Genomic DNA, 16,306 nt, shown 5'->3' on the forward strand with positions numbered 1-16,306 from the left:
ATATTATTGAAAGGGTAGTTGACCTAGTTATTAAGTCAGATGTCTGGTAATTGGTAGGTTTTGCTGGGGGGTGGGGGGGTGGGGAGTTTATGAATTAGAGCATTTCTATCATATGAATTCTTAATACTTTAATAAGCACAAGACCCTGAATAGTATTTTTATGTTTATGGAGTATTTCCAATAAACTATTTTAAGTATGTAATACATACGATACATACTGCAAATTTATGCTCGGCGTCTTTGATCATTTACAGAAACAGAATATAAAGATAAGATTCCCTTACTACAGCAGCCAAAACGAGAAGAAGAAGAAGTGTTAGACCAGGGTATGTATGCTTATTTCTATAACTAGGCCTATAAAAGTATCAATTTCCAAGTAGGCAACCAAATTGTAAAGTTACTGAGATATTTTATGCCTCTCTGTATCTGCCTCAAACCCTATGTATTGCATAATGCCTACAATTTTTTTTATACAATGCATAATTCATGAGAAAATGGTCAATTATTGCACTTTAGCTCTGAAAGTAAAATTCATTCATATAGTTTAGTGTTGTTTCATTTTCTGTCTTTGTTTTACTTCATTTAATATTATAATTTTTATATATAGTAAAAGTGCAAGTATAATCATTAAAAACCATCAGCGAGCTGCTTTTGAAATCTAATAACCATTTAAATTATTGTATATTTTGTATGGTATGTTCATTAAGTAGATTTGAGGTTCAAGAAAAAAAGAAACTAAGAATTAAATCCACATCTTGCCTGTATAAGTCATTCTTCTCTGCCTTCATCAAGGTAGGAGGAATTATTGTCTTATACATCTATAGTTTTGTGTTAAGTTACCATCTGCAGAGTTAAAAAAGCATCATTCTTTCCCTGTTCTGTTTATTGAAAGTGGTAATGTTTGATGCTTGTATGTCATATACTGCATGTGCTAGTACTAAAAAATTACTTCCCTGAATCTTGCTTTTTGTCAGTTGTTTGGAAGATAGTGCTTTGGGTTAGGCATTGGAGTTTGTTATCCTATCAAGTTGTTTTTGGCCTAGGATACATGTTTTTAAACATTAGTTTCATGTTAATCCAAACCCACTTCTACTGACAACACAAACATACAAGAAATAGAAAGGATTTTTCTATTAGCAACATATAGAAGTTTCCTGTTTCTCATTGCTAGCTGCTATTGGAATTCTTCAAAATGTATTACATTAGGTCTAGTTCAAAAATATCACTCTTGTATGAATAGTTTTTACAAAATTAAACAATTGAGACTTTAGAAAGGGGAAAATGCACTCTGAAAGAAGCATAAGGTAAACTATGATCCTAAGGTTTGTAAATTATACAGCAGATGTTTCATAATATCTCATTCTAACAAAGTGGCCTTCAAAAAACTACAGCTTAGCTCAAAGCACTAAATGGCTGAGTAATTTAAAATAGCTAAATTTATCAATCCTGTTTATATATTTGTAAGTAAGCCAGTAATAGCAGCCTCAATATAGTAGTATTCAGAGTGTTTATTGTGAGTTCTACTGAAGTTTATTCAGACTTTCAATGAATTATTTTGACATTTCATATGCTATTTGAAATGTATGTCTTTAAAATAATTTTATTTGTCTTAGAATACATTTACAAATAACAACATAAATGAAACAATATGGAATGAGATACCACCATTTAGTAGATGCATCTTATAAAATGGTATGTTTCTATGGAAAATGCAGTTGGACTATGGTTTCCTTCTGAAGTTAGTCAAGTTGATCAAGGGAAACACTGGCACCTCTGAAAGGTTAGAAACCCAGAGGTTTTGTTAGTGAAGTGGCATTAAATGTTATATTTCATCTGTTCTTTCCAAATAGTAGGATTTAGGAGATATACGTCTACAAACCAGATTCTTTAAAATAATTTCATACCTTGACATTCATTCACCCTTTTGTGTTTTATAGCATATATATATATATATATATATATATATATATATATATATATAAAATATTCAGAGGTGAACATTATCTATATACTCAAATATACAAATATACCCAAACTCTTACTGGTCCCAGAGAATAATTCTATGCACACATAAGAAATTATTTTCTTGCAGTTTCTATTTTCTTCTGTTTGTGAATAAAAATGCTGCAACTAAAGGTATATAACTTGAGAAGGAAAAAAGCATTATTCTGATATTATCAATTTTCATATTGCAGAAAATAGGCTGTGTTATTCATATGTTGAAATTAGTGGGCCCATTAAAATGTCATCTCTAATGAAGGTAAAGACAGTAGCCTCACCAATGGCTAGCATAGTGTGTATGATCCTACTGGTCTGTGGGGACCACCAGCCTAGAACTAAAAGAGAAATACAGAAATGCACTAAATGCACATTTGTATACATAGTTCATTTGATGCACTAATGAGATCAGTCCATCTCCTTACAACACAAAGGGCAAATCTCATTGCTGAAAGAGTATTTCATTCTCCTTAGAGATATTTGTTTGCACAAATATCTATTGTATGCATTCTTTGTAAAGTCAACTTGACCAAGTAGTTAATAAGGGTGCTTTAATTATTCAAATAAATTATGCCATGTATGTTAATTTTTAAAGTAAGCCCTCAAACTTCACTTTTCACCTTATTTGGTATTCCGGCCACAACAATTAGTGTAGTATTTCTTCAGATTGTACAATTCTTTTAATATATTTTTAGCCCCAATAAGCAAAAGCCCAAATTATTGTGGTTGTGCTAGCCACAAGCTAACAGACACCATCTATGTTGATCCTACAGAAGATGTCAAACCCCCATGGAAAACAGAACAGTGTGGAATAGGAAGAAAAGACTTGAACCATCAGTGGATATGTACTCAAGGACAAGCTCTATACCCTTTAGTGGGTACAGATAGTTCTGTAGGTGATGTAGATAGTTCCACCTGGTTAATAATATATATAGTATATATATGTATGTGTGTGTGTATATATATAAAATAAATGCTATTTAAATTGTACTATATATGGTATAATATATATATATATTTACTTCCTATCTTAATACATTGGAAAGCAGGCAGAAAGATATGTCAAGATATGTAATAAATGTTATGTTAGAAAGAAGAAATGACCTTTACTAAGATAGAAAAAAAAGAAGGAGGGGAGAGATAGAAATAATCATATTCCATAGACTAAAAGAAAGAAATGTAGCTGTGCCACAAATAAACAGGAAGTGGGAGTTATTTCTCACGTGGAGGAAAAAAATTCAAAGAAAGTTAGTGATCTTTAAAGAAAGCCAGTGATCTTTAAAACACAGGTTTATTTAGTACTGTGTTTCTCCAGGAGAAATACAAATGTTTTCTTTGAAATTAATGTCTCAAAAATTGATAGATATTGTTTTGCCAGAATATTAATCTTGATTAGAAATTAACTAGAAATTAACTAGAAGTCTTGACATCTAAGTTGTGCAAATCCAGTCTGTGCTTAACCACAAACACAGTAACCTTTCACAATATCTTTGTCTACATCTGCTCTCCGTAGAACAAAATCTGGTGTAAAGCAAGTGTACCTCAGATTTTGTCTCAAAAGATGTAATTACAGTGACACCACAAAAGCATCATTATATGACAGTTTACTTATCATGTTGTCCTGGATCATGCAACAATAGGAAACAACATTTTAATGAGGCTTTGATTGAGTCTGTAGGGATTTCTTTAAATATAATGTTTATTTTGACTGATTTTTAAATATTCATTATAAAAGATAAGGAAATTATGTAAAGTATAAGCATACAATAAAAATCATCCATAGTCCCCAGAAATATGAGTGCATATAGGTATGTGAAATACATATTATGCATATATTTATATATTAAATATATACATATTATGCATATATTTATATACTAAATATATGCATATGTAATACACATTATTTTTTTTTGACAGTCTCGTTGATTTCATTTCTATTTATTTTTTATTTTTTTTGTGCTCTGCTGACTTTTTATATACATATATGTATACCTTAAGTTCTAGGGTACATGTGCACAACGTGCGGGTTTGTTACATAGGTATACATGTGCCATGTTGGTTTGCTGCACCCATCAACTTGTCATTTACATTAGGTATTTCTCCTAATGCTATCCTTCTCCCCCAGCCCCCACCCCCTGACAGGCTCTGGTGTGTGATGTTCCCCACCCTGTGTTCAAGTGTTCTCATCGTTCAATTCCCACCTATGAGTGAAAACATGCAGTGTTTGGATTTCTGTCCTTGTGATTGTTTGCTGAGAATGATGGTTTTCAATTGCATCCCTGTCCCCACAAAGGACATGAACTCATCCTTTTTTATGGCTGCATAATTTCCCATGGTGTATATGTGCCGCATTTTCTTAATCCAGTCTATCATTGATGGACATTTGAGTTGGTTCCAAGTCTTTGCTATTGTGAACAGTGCCACAATAAACATTTGTGGGCATGTGTCTTTATAGCAGCATGATTTATAATCCTTTGGATATATACCCAGTAATGGGATTGCTGGATCAAATTGTATTTCTAGTTCTAGATCCTTGAGGAATTGCCACACTGTCTTCCACAATGGATGAACTAATTTACACTCCCCACCAAAAGTGTAAAAGCGTTCCTATTTCTCCACATCCTCTCCAGCAACTATTGTTTCCTTTTTTATTAAAAAATTTTTTTTTTATTATTATACTTTAAGTTCTAGTGTACATGTGCACAATGTGCAGGTTTGTTACATATGTATACATGTGCCATGTTGGTGTGCTTTACCCACTAACTCGTCATTTACATTAGGTATATCTCCTAATGCTATCCCTCCCTACTGTCCCCTCCCCACAATAGGCCCTGGTGTGTGATGTTCCCCTTCCTGTGTCCAAGTGTTCTCATTGTTCAATTCCCACGTATGAGTGAGAACATGCGGTGTTTGGTTTTCTGTTTTTGTGATACTTTGCTGAGAATGGTGGTTTCCAGCTGCATCCATGTCCCTACAAAGGACACGAACTCATCCTTTTTTATGGCTGCATAGTATTCCATGGTGTATATGTGCCACATTTTCTTAATCTAGTCTGTTACTGATGGACATTTGGGTTGATTCCAAGTCTTTGCTATTGTGAATAGTGCTGCAATAAATGTAATGCACATTATTTTAATTATAATGTATACACAATTTCATAGTCCCTTTTAAAAAATATACCTTGAATATTTTCTCCAGTTGTAAAAATTATTGGCAAGAGTGATTTTTAATGGCTGCATAATACATGCATATTCCTGCCTATATCAATTTGAAAATAACCCATTTGCATATAAGTGAATTTATCTGCGAATGAGTTGATTATGTCTGCCTACAGGCAGAAAAACACAAATGGATATTTAAAACAAACTAAAATGTCACCGTCCTTCAAAGACATTGTGAGTGAAGAATTACCTATATATGTAATAAGTACAATAAACTATACAATAGACTCAATTAGGCAGTGCTTTTGCATGGAGGAAATGAATCCTAGGAGACTATAGAATGAGGAAGTTCACATTAATGTCTTTCAAAGCAGACACACACACACACACACACACACACACACACACACACCACACAGATATTCCTCATATATATTAAGGTTGGCACTTTTAGAAAACCCACACATTTTGTAAGTTCTCTTTATTTCTTATGTGTTATAATTTCTTATATATGTTCACTATACCAAAGCTATAAACATCCTGAACTTTCTATAACCATTGTTTAAGCAAAGAATATGGGCTTGAAACTAAGAAGCTTACTAGATGGAAGCAAAAGTCTACAAAATTACATTTAAGAGTTCTGAATTTGAGTGTCTCACTTCTTTAATATTTGAAGTTTAGATGTAGTGTTGAAACTTATGTCTGTTGTATTGGGAAGATTCATTGTCTTAAATTCCAGGCAGAATTGAAAGTCAAAATCTATAATAACAGTATGTCCTTGTTATTATGTATTATGCTCTGGACAACATTTCTTTGGCTGTAGAAACAGCCTTTAACATGTTTTATTCAGTTTGCTCCAAAATCTCTTCATTGTAGTCTTTGTGCCCTCATATAATCAATCTTTCTACTCAAAGGTCAACATGAGCTACTATATTCCCAAGGCAGAGAGAATATGACAAAAATATAATTTGTTGAGGGAAAATACTCCATGACCCCAGATAGTTAAAGGTCTTCAGACACCTTCTGTGAAACAGTAATTTCACAGTGGTTTTATGCTAACAAAAATGAATTACCATTGGCATGTTTTATCAAATAAGCAGAATCAAGGGAACAAGGTTGCCAGTTAAAAACACAATAGTCTACTGTCAAAGCCTGCTAAAGTTACAGTTGTAAGCATTTTATGGGAAGAGTTAAACAAAGGCTGGGTATGGTAGCTAAAATTTATATTTCATTGATTTGTTCAAAATAGGGCATTCCTTTGATCCTCCAATAAAACACAAATAATTTTAGTAACATCTTCTTAACTAATTCCAAGCACTCTCTATGCCACTTTGCTGTTTTAAAGAAGGTACAGTTTTTGTTTGTATTCCTATTTACTAAGAATTTATTGGTTTCTTATGATTTATGAGCACTTCACGTGTCTTTATTTATTGAACTCATCTATCAAACACAATTCTAAATACCCCCCAAGGCTCTGGGAAGCTGACTGAATGCTGTTTTGAATTGGTTTCCTAATAACAGAATAGGCAGATGTGAATGATCATTTATCACACAGTTAGGCTTTCAAATATAGATCTGTGTGCATGGTAGTTATGAAAACTATAATCTTCTATCTTCTCCTTTTTTATATTTGTGTCGTTTTCTTACAAAGGAAGAAAAGTTGATTTCTGATTGCTTTTCAAATGTGTCCTATAAGGGAAAGAAATAATAAAGTTCACTTCCTTTGTGATCCTTGAGCTGGTCACCATGGTCATGTGTTTTATTTCTCTAAGGCTAGAGAGTAAATGTTATGGGATAGTAGTAAGTAAACAATCAATAAACCAAATTGACTTTAACCCAAAGGGAAAATCAGTTAAGACTAAGTCATAAAACAAAATATTAAATTCTAAAAAGAGATGCTTTTATTTTTCCGTTCCTTATATCCCTCTCTTTAATCAGTTATGTTGCATGGCTCTAATCGTGTTAACTTGGTTACTTGGCATATTTTGTCAGTGGTTAAACTGCTGCTGAACATCCTATTTACTGTCCTTATATTATAGAAATCACAGAGCAATAAGCAGTAACGAGCTGGGTTTTTTAAGGTAATGAAGAACTAGTAATTTGTGTGGGAAATGGGAATTTATATTCTGGAAAGTTTTGAGAGGTACTTGATGATTTAAAAAAATAATAGCACCTGCCACATTAAGATTTTACAATTTCCAAAAAATTAGATATTTATTTTTTTCTATCCAGTAATCTTAAAGCATTTTTAAAAAAAAAACCTTCATAGGACAATTTTTCAATGTATATTTCATCTATTTTAGTTTTTCTCACCATATTCCTGAAAGTAAACCAAGGAAATTTCCATGCTGGGAGCAGGGAATAGTGAGTGGTCCCTGATAATAGAAAAATGTCCACTGATCCACAAAGTAGTGCAAGCACACAACTTACGAACTTTAAGTTTCATTGGTGGTGTTATTAGATTCCCATGTACTATGCTGCGTTCCTTTTCTCAACACATTAGCTGCTACTATACTTGTGTTTTCCATATACCAAACTCACTCAATTGAATTACTTAAAAGATCTAGATCATTGGGGTATTTTATAAGAATCAAAGGTTGAGGGAAGAAAATTTAAAAATGGGAAATTACTGCAGCCTAAAGTCATCAAGGAAATATTTTTATCTCTACTAATGAAAATGCAAGGGTTGACATTTTTAACAAATTATTATTCATCCAAGAATTGCTTATTGAGTATCTGCTAGGATAGGGAAAGTACTAATCTCTGGAACTATGATAATAAATAAGAAATGAGAAGGGCTTTTTTATATAAAACTACATTTGTATCTTGTAATTTCTCCCTTCCCAGAGATAATTTAAATATACAGAAAGTATTTTTAGAACATCTTAAAGAATTTGGTCATACATGTAAGGTACATTTTTTCAAATCAAAGAAAACTAGTCTTTTTTTTTTTTTGAGATGGAGTCTTGCACTGTTGCCCAGGCTGGAGTGCTGTGGCACTATCTCAGCTCACTGCAACCTCCAGCTCCCAGGTTCAAGCAATTCTCCTGTCTCAGCCTCCTGAGTAGCTGGGATTACAGGTGCCCGCCACCACTCCCGGCTAATTTTTGCGTTTTCAGTCGAGACGGGGTTTCACCTTGTTGGCCAGGCTGGTCTCGAACTCCTGACCTCAAAGTGATCTGCCCGTCTCGGCTTCCCAAAGTGCTGGGATTACAGGCATGAGCCACTGTGCCCAGCCAAAAACTAGTCATTTTTTAAGCTAGTTTTGTGCAAATCGCTATGGTATGTATGTATTGACCATTTTGCACGTTTCTTGTGTTACAATATGGACAAGATAGACCAGGATATGACAAAGAGAAACCCAGTTAAAGAGTAAACCTAGCACTTGAGCTCAGAAGATGGTTAATTTAAAAAGAAAAACAAGTATAGTAAGATTGATAAGTTTGAGGTGACTGTGTAGGAAAAAGTTTAATGACCAGTACAGAAAAGACAGGGGAACCTGAATCCAGTCTAGTGAGCAGTTTGGAGGGCAACTGTCAGTCAGACCATCTCCTTCAAATCCCCGTTCAATTTCCTACCAGCTGTGCAGGTTAGTATTGTACCTTTAGTTTCTTCATATAAAACAAGGACAATAATAACTAATAGAGATTAAATGTATTAAACAGTATAAAGCATACAGCAAAGTGAATGGATCATGCTAAGCTCTCAAGAAATTTTAGCTGCTATTATTATTTTCTATAGTTTATATAGTTCTTAATATGTTAACACTGTCAACAATTGGTAAGCAGCAAACATCTCCATTTTTCTAGGACTGTCCCAGTTTATGCCTAGTATAAATATTAGTAACACCCCTTTCCTCTTAAAAAATATTCTAGTTTGAGAAACAAATTATATGGTCACCTTAGCAGTGAGTCCCAGAACAGAAATAGAAAATAACACCTAGAATATACCAAAAGGATTATAAATCATTCTACTGTAAAGACACATGCACACGTATGTTTATTGCAGCACTATTCACAATAACAAAGACTTGGAACCAACCCAAACGCCCATCAGTGATAGATTGGATTAAGAAAATGTGGCACATATACACCATGGAATACTATGCAGCCATAAAAAAGGATGAGTGCAGGGACATGGATGAAGCTGGAAACCATCATTCTCAGCAAACTATCACAAGGACAGAAAACCAAACACTGCATGTTCTCACTCATAAGTGGGAGGTGAACAATGGGAACACATGGGCACAGGGAGGGGAACATCATACACCAGTGCTTATTGGCGGCTAGGGGGCTAGGGGAAGAATAGCATTCGGAGAAATACCTAATGTAGATGACGGGTTGATGGGTGCAGCAAACCACTATGGCATGTGTGTACCTATGTAACAAACCTGCATATTCTGCACATGCATCCCAGAAGTATAATTTTTTAAAAAATGCCACCAATCAAAGTTAGTCCAGTGGAAAAAGAAAGAAAGAAAAAAAGAATATACCACCCAGAAATATATAGCTGGACAGAGCTGCAGCAAAGGTAACTATGGGGATATAACCCAGGAATGTCCAAGGCGGGTGGGGTGCCATCAATCACACATCAGTTCCGTAGAGGTAGAGCCACTTTTAATACCATCCTAGACAGATTTTGTCATCCAGAGCAGAGATGGGGGTCCTTTCTGAGGAAGGAGAAGAGTCTTTCACTGTGACAATAAAAGGATAAGATTCCCAAATGAGTCCTGGTGGTAAGGAGGAAAAAGTTGATGTTGCAAATCAGCCTAGGTTGGACCTTGTGACTCACTGGTTAGAGAAAGAAGAGTACAGTTTTCTGAGCTGATTTACTCAAAAGAGTGTCATCACTAAGAGGGATCCTATAAAAAAGTTAAAATACGGTGAGAAGATAAAGAGCTCCATTTTAGACACTTTAAGTTCAAAATGCCTATGAGACAGACATCCAAGTGGGATTTTCCAGAAGACGGTTTTGTAACATCAGTTTGGTGTTAGGAGAGCTCCAGGCTTGGTAGTCATGTGCCTAGAGGTGGTAGGCTAAGTTTTGTAAGTGACTGAGATCACTTAGTAGGAAGAGGCTTTAGCCAGGGGAAAAATGTGTCAGGGACAGACTTTCCAAAACACCAGTCTTTTTTACATGATGGACAGAAAAAAGAGGAAGAACAGATGATAGGTGGAGAAGACCTGTAAAGAACAACATTATAAGGAAAGAGGTTCTGAAGGGAACTTTCAACAGGGCTACAGGCTCCCAACAGATCAAACTAAAGAGTCTATTAGCATTGGCAATTAGGATCCCTTACCTCTTGGAGAAGTCATACAGTGGTGAAATAGGAAGTGAAAAGAAATGCGTCCAATTTAGAGAGGGAAAAGGATGTAAGGAAGAATGAATCAGCAAGTAACCCTGCATCATCCAATATGGTAGACACTAGGTGAAAATATTTATGTTTTGAATATAAATTAATTCAAAGAAAAAAATTAAAAATTAAGTTTCTCAGGTACACTAGCCATTTACAAAGCACTCAGCCCCATGTGTCTGTCTGGCAGCTATTAGGTTGGACAGTGCAGACATAGATTACATCCATTATCACAGAAAGTTCTTTTGGACAGTGTTGGAGCTTGTAAATGGAGAAAGAAGATGGAAAAGCCTGAAGGGTATGTTATGTCAGAGGAGAGTCTCTTCCCCACCTCCGCAACAACTCAAGCCCTAAGTGAGTGTATGTGTAGCCTGTGAGTCAGATATGAGGTAAAGAAGTTGTATTTATTAATAGAAGAGAAAAGAGAGAAGACAGGAGAGGCTTTCGGAAGTGCTGGAGGAATGGCATTCAGAACAGTGGAGTAGAGAGACTTCTTTTTCCAAAAATATGCTAAAAGACGCAGAGAGAGTACAGATACAGCCTCCTTTGGCAAAGCCACGAACCAATTAGCTGTTGTAGCCACAGTGACTTATTAAGAAAATAGAGGGCTAGAAACCTAAAAGGGTTTTTTGTTTGTTTGTTTGTTTGTTTTGAGACTGAGTCTCGCTCTATCTCCCAGGCTAGAGTGCAGTGATGCTACCTCGGCTCACTGGAACCTCCACCTCTGGGGTTCAAGCAGTTCTCGTGCATCTGTCTCCTAAGTAGCTGGGATTGCAGGTGCCCGCCACCAACCTGGCTAATTTTTGTATTTTTAGTAGAGATGGAGTTTTACCACATAGGCCAGGCTGGTCTCAAACTCCTAACCTCAAGTAATTCGCCCGCCTTGGCCTCCCAAAGTGCTGGGATTACAGGCATGAGCCACCACGCCTGGGCCTAAAAGGGCTTTTTGTTTTCTGTTATGAAAATCCAGATGCTTGACTACGAAAAAGGAGCTGATTTTTAAAATATTAAGTAAACCACAGGTTGAAGCAGATACATGTTGCAATTAGTTTGTTTTTTCAGTTAGTAATTATAATAGCTATAATTTAGTGACACCTACTTTATGATATGCACTGGACTGGGTATTTTAATATTAACTGCCTTCTTTAAATCTACAAAATAATTTCTAAAGGTTGTTGTCACTGTATTTGTTAGGTTAAGTAGAATTTACTTAAAGGTACAAAGTAGAACTTACTTAGAGGCACAGAAATAGGATTTGATGTGTATTTGAATGGAGGAGTTGTCATACAGGGAAAGACCAGAGTGCTATAGGTGCACCCAGCAGAGACCCCTGAGTTGAATTGTCAAGGAAGGCTTTTTTGATGTGACACCTAAGATCTGAAAGTTGAGGAGCTAGTTTATTAGTGGGGAGGGAGTGGTCCAGGCAGAAGAAACAACATCTTCTTAGACTTGATATTCAAGGAAATGAAAAGCCAATATGAGTGGAACATAAACTGAAAAGAAAAAGGAAATGTTGAGAGATGACACAGGGGTCAGGACCACCAACTTGCTTTACTTATGTTCTACTCTGTTATATTCATTAGATGTATTTTCTAAAGAAACATCTTAATGTGACTAAGAAAATTGGTTGACATTTCAGGATTCTATATGATATCCAGTACACTAGAAGAGGAAAAAACTCTTTCCGATTTGCGCATAGGAATGTAAGAGATAGCCATCTAGTGGCCTGTCTCTCTCATGTAAGGAGATGTTTGTAGAGATTCTGCTCTGAAACTTTGTTCTGGCAAGGCCTGTGTAACTGTGTGCAGCCAAGCCTGTTACATTATTTTAACAATTTTTGCTTTCCTAACCCAGTGACAATTTAAAATGATAAATTCACATGAACTGGAATGCCCTACCTTTGATATTTTAATCACAGCTTTTAGATTCTCTCTTGCCAACCTGAATGACTGTGCATAGTTCTGAACCTGTCTTCCTCCATCAAGACTACCCGAAACACAGAGGTTGCAGTGAGCCATGATCACGCCACTGTACTCCAGCCTGAGTGAAAGACAGAGACCCTGTCTCAATAACAATAATAGCTTAAATGTATGGATTCAAGTTTTTATTTAATTTTAATTTTTTTTTTTTTTGAGACTGGGTCTGTCTCTGTCATTCAGGCTGGGGTACAGTGGCGTGATCATAGCTCACTGCAGCCTTGAACGCCTGAGCTCAAGCAGTCCTCCCACTTTTACCTCCCAAGTGGTGAGGACTATAACTGAATGCCACAAAACCCAGCTAATTTTTTTATTTCTTAAAGAGATGGGGTCTCACTCTGGTGCCCAGGCAGGTCTCGAACTCCTGGGCTCAAGTGATCCTCCTGCCTGGGCCTCCCAAAGTGCTGGGATTACAAATGTAAGCCTCCACTCCCAGCCTCAAGTTTTTAAATAATGGCTTATCTTTCCCTGAAATACTCTTGTATTTTATTTCCTAAATAAGACGTTTCATTGTATAAGCATATGAAACTATTTATATTTAATGTGTGGTACATGAGAATTTAGCAGTAATGTACTGTATTAATTTTTCTTCTGTGAGGCAGAAAGCCACTGCGCCCTAATAGATTTGGTTGACTTACAATTTGCTTTGTTCATTTTACTGAGATTGGCCCTATTACTTGGTAATTATTTTCTGACTGAAGATTTCACCTGGGATAAGCTGATTTCACTGGCAAGAACTGAAAACCTACTTTGAAACATTAAACCAAGGCTACTTATAAACATGACAGAATCTCTTAGCATCATTTTGAAAAGACTCCATCTCCCCTTGCACCATCTTCTTAATAATATATTCTTCAGTGAAATACATCATGGCTAAACCAGTTAGCATTTTCATTTCCTAATGGTCATGAAAAGAGATTTTATAAATGTTTTCTAATTGTGCTGTAAATGTAATTAAAATGTAAGCAACAGGACTCCATAGTCATAAGTAATTTCTTCATTAGCAGCACTTAGTATAGGATGAGGAAAAGGAAGAATTGGTGGTTGCCCTTGGGTTTGGTGTAGGAGAGTAGATTTGTGTTTTCATTGAGAATATGTTTACCATTCACACAGTTGATATAAATGTATTAGAAGTCATCGTGGGAATGATGAGGGTTAAAATACTTCATGAACTTTCTGTAGTCATATTTTGTATATGTGATAATATTTTATAAATAATTTGCTTTCATGGAATTGGCGTCTCATACCCAAGTTTACTCCTTAATACAGGAAGGCATAAAATACATTTTAGTGACGAATCACCCTAATGATATTAGTTTATTAAAATCTTTTCCTTTGTTTGAAGCTGATTTAAAAGTATTCTTTCCTCAAAAAATTATTTTTCTCACTTGCTCATTTTTTTGTTTAAGAGGAACAACTAGAGTTACTGACAGTAGCACTGCTAACAAAATAATAATAAAATTTAGGTTTCTCAATTGTCAAATGGATACACATTTACTTGTGTTTTACAGGAAATGTATATTTCCTGCTCGAGAAATGTATATTTCATTTCTTATGACTTACACTTTAATAAGTTTTTTAAGACAACTGCAAAGAGTTTCTTGTGCAGGTAGCTGTTATCTACTGTAGCTATTGATGATATTTTATTTTAGAAATCTGATGAGCTCTTAATTTCCATATCAATTAAACTATACTGTGCAAACCATTTATTGAAATGTGCCATGCAATTACATAAGCATTATTTTTTCCTACTAATATGTCAATAGATGTTATAACATAAAGAAATAGATGATTTTGAAATAAAGTAATTCACTGGTCTAGGAATTTTTCTTTTTTTTTCCCCTCCTATGCTTAAAAGTCTGAGTGCAAACTTCTCTCTTGTTTATTATGAGAAATGAGTAGATATTTTTTAAAGCACCAAATTTTGTAAATTTTGCAATCTTATCTACCTCCACGCCCTTATCTCTTCTCTTTTTTCCACAGGTGATTTCTATTCACTACTTTCCAAGCTGCTAGGAGAAAGGGAAGATGTTGTTCATGTGCACAAATATAATCCTACAGAAAAGGCAGAATCAGAGTCAGACCTGGTAGCCGAGATTGCAAATGTAGTCCAAAAAAAGGATGTTGGTCGGTCTGATGCCAGAGAGGGTGCAGAACATGAGAGGGGTAATGCTATTCTTGTCAGAGACAGAATTCACAAATTCCACAGACTAGTATCTACGTTGAGGCCACCAGAGAGCAGAGTTTCCTCATTACAGCAGCCCCTACCTGGTGAAGGCACCTGGGAACCAGAACACACAGGAGGTGCGTGTAGGGTTTCTTTTAAGCAATAAAGTGTGAAATGCTACACTCCACATTAGCAAAACCTGAAGGGAATAAGAATTAATGGGTGAAAAAATTCATCAATGAAAAGGACTTATTACCATTGGAAAAAATATTACTCAGATTTGGGCTATCAGATACCACCTTTGAAGATTTTGTTTTTGTTTTTGTTTTGGTCTATTACTGCATAAATTTAGTGTCTGTTCTATTGGTGAGCCAGAACTACAAGGACCAAAAAATATTTGGATATTTGGATCATTTGGGGAAATGCGGCATATGAAATTCAGGATAAAAATTCTTACAATTGACTATTTTTCATTTTGCTCAATGGAAATACATTGAAAATTCAAAACCTGATATGTAAAGTCCCAGTGTAAGAAATGCTCATATACTATCTCCTTGTAAGGTAATAAAATTCCTCTCAAAGGAATTTTACACTTTCAACATTCTCATCCAGTTGACTTGTAAAATATAACCATTTTATGATTTTGATTTTTTAAGTTTCATTATCGATTACAATCTTAATTGGAAAGTTGAGTATTTCTGAAGGGACCTCTGGTAAGTCCATAACTATCAGATTTATCTTTATTTTTATCCCAAATAGGCTTCCATAAGTAGAGGAGAATACCTTATTCCCTTCAGGTTTCCGTACCAGCAAGCTATGGATGCCTCATCTTTGTCTTTAATTGTGTTGTGGCCTCTGTGATATTGATTGTGCTTCATGTTACTTGCTAATGTGGAAAGCCAGATAATACAGCATGTGGAGATAATCTCAAAAAAGTAACGGATATGCGTGCATGGCAGCTGTCCATGTGTGGGTTGGAATGGCACAGGCTGCCAGCTTGATGTTTTCAAATTCAGCTTTGTAGGAAGCCATAAATTATTCAACACCCAGCTGATTTTTATTTATAATTGAAAAAAAATAGCATGCAGTGCCTTTTGCTCACATGAGAGTTTCAAAACATAGTCCATTGGTACTGGCGTAATGGTTTCTGTGAGATGTTAACTGGAACCTGGATTTTTAACTTTTTGTGTTTAAACAGGATCAGCCCTGCTGTAGCTCATTCTGGATCTGTCGAATAAAACTGTTTTCTCACGAGGTGGTCCCTGGACCTCCTTGCCTCAGAATCACCTAGGGTGTGTAAGAAAAATTTAGACCCCTGAATCCTATCAAAGAACAACTGAATCAGCATCTCTGAGTATGATGCCTAGAAATTTACAGTTTATCATGCCCCTATCCATTTCAAAACACACAGGAATGTCTGCTTGAACTTATATTTTAAGGACAGTGAATTGTAACCCAGACAACATGGAAATATAAAAGGGAAAAGAGCCTCTTTGGTGGGAATACAATTGTGTTCATGTGTGAAATGTGAGTTGCAGCATACTTTATTTGTTCCATGATTTGTCTTTGTTATTCTTGGATTTGAAATGGTATCTTGGTCATTTGTAGGCATCAAGAGTGTCAAGGTCACAGTCAGAATTTGACTTAA

The 16,306-nt window shown here is 35.3% G+C and overlaps 1 protein-coding gene across 18 annotated transcripts in view; it reads left to right on the top strand.

The window, feature by feature from the left end:
- The window catches only part of PAM (peptidylglycine alpha-amidating monooxygenase), a 278,511-nt gene that overhangs the window by 209,486 nt on the left and 52,719 nt on the right, over positions 1-16,306 (top strand). For 9 of the 18 annotated variants that reach the window (XM_005557444.4, XM_005557445.4, XM_065546598.1 and 6 more), the window contains exons 14-15: positions 255-326; positions 14,475-14,795. In XM_005557444.4, coding sequence (XP_005557501.3) covers positions 255-326; positions 14,475-14,795 — 393 coding nt within the window. The remainder of the gene's footprint in view (positions 1-254; positions 327-14,474; positions 14,796-16,306) is intronic. The other 9 variants (XM_065546600.1, XM_015451732.3, XM_065546602.1 and 6 more) reach the window with 1 other exon arrangement.

Source organism: Macaca fascicularis, chromosome 6, assembly GCF_037993035.2.
Source record: "Macaca fascicularis isolate 582-1 chromosome 6, T2T-MFA8v1.1".
Taxonomy (NCBI): Eukaryota; Metazoa; Chordata; class Mammalia; order Primates; family Cercopithecidae; genus Macaca; species Macaca fascicularis.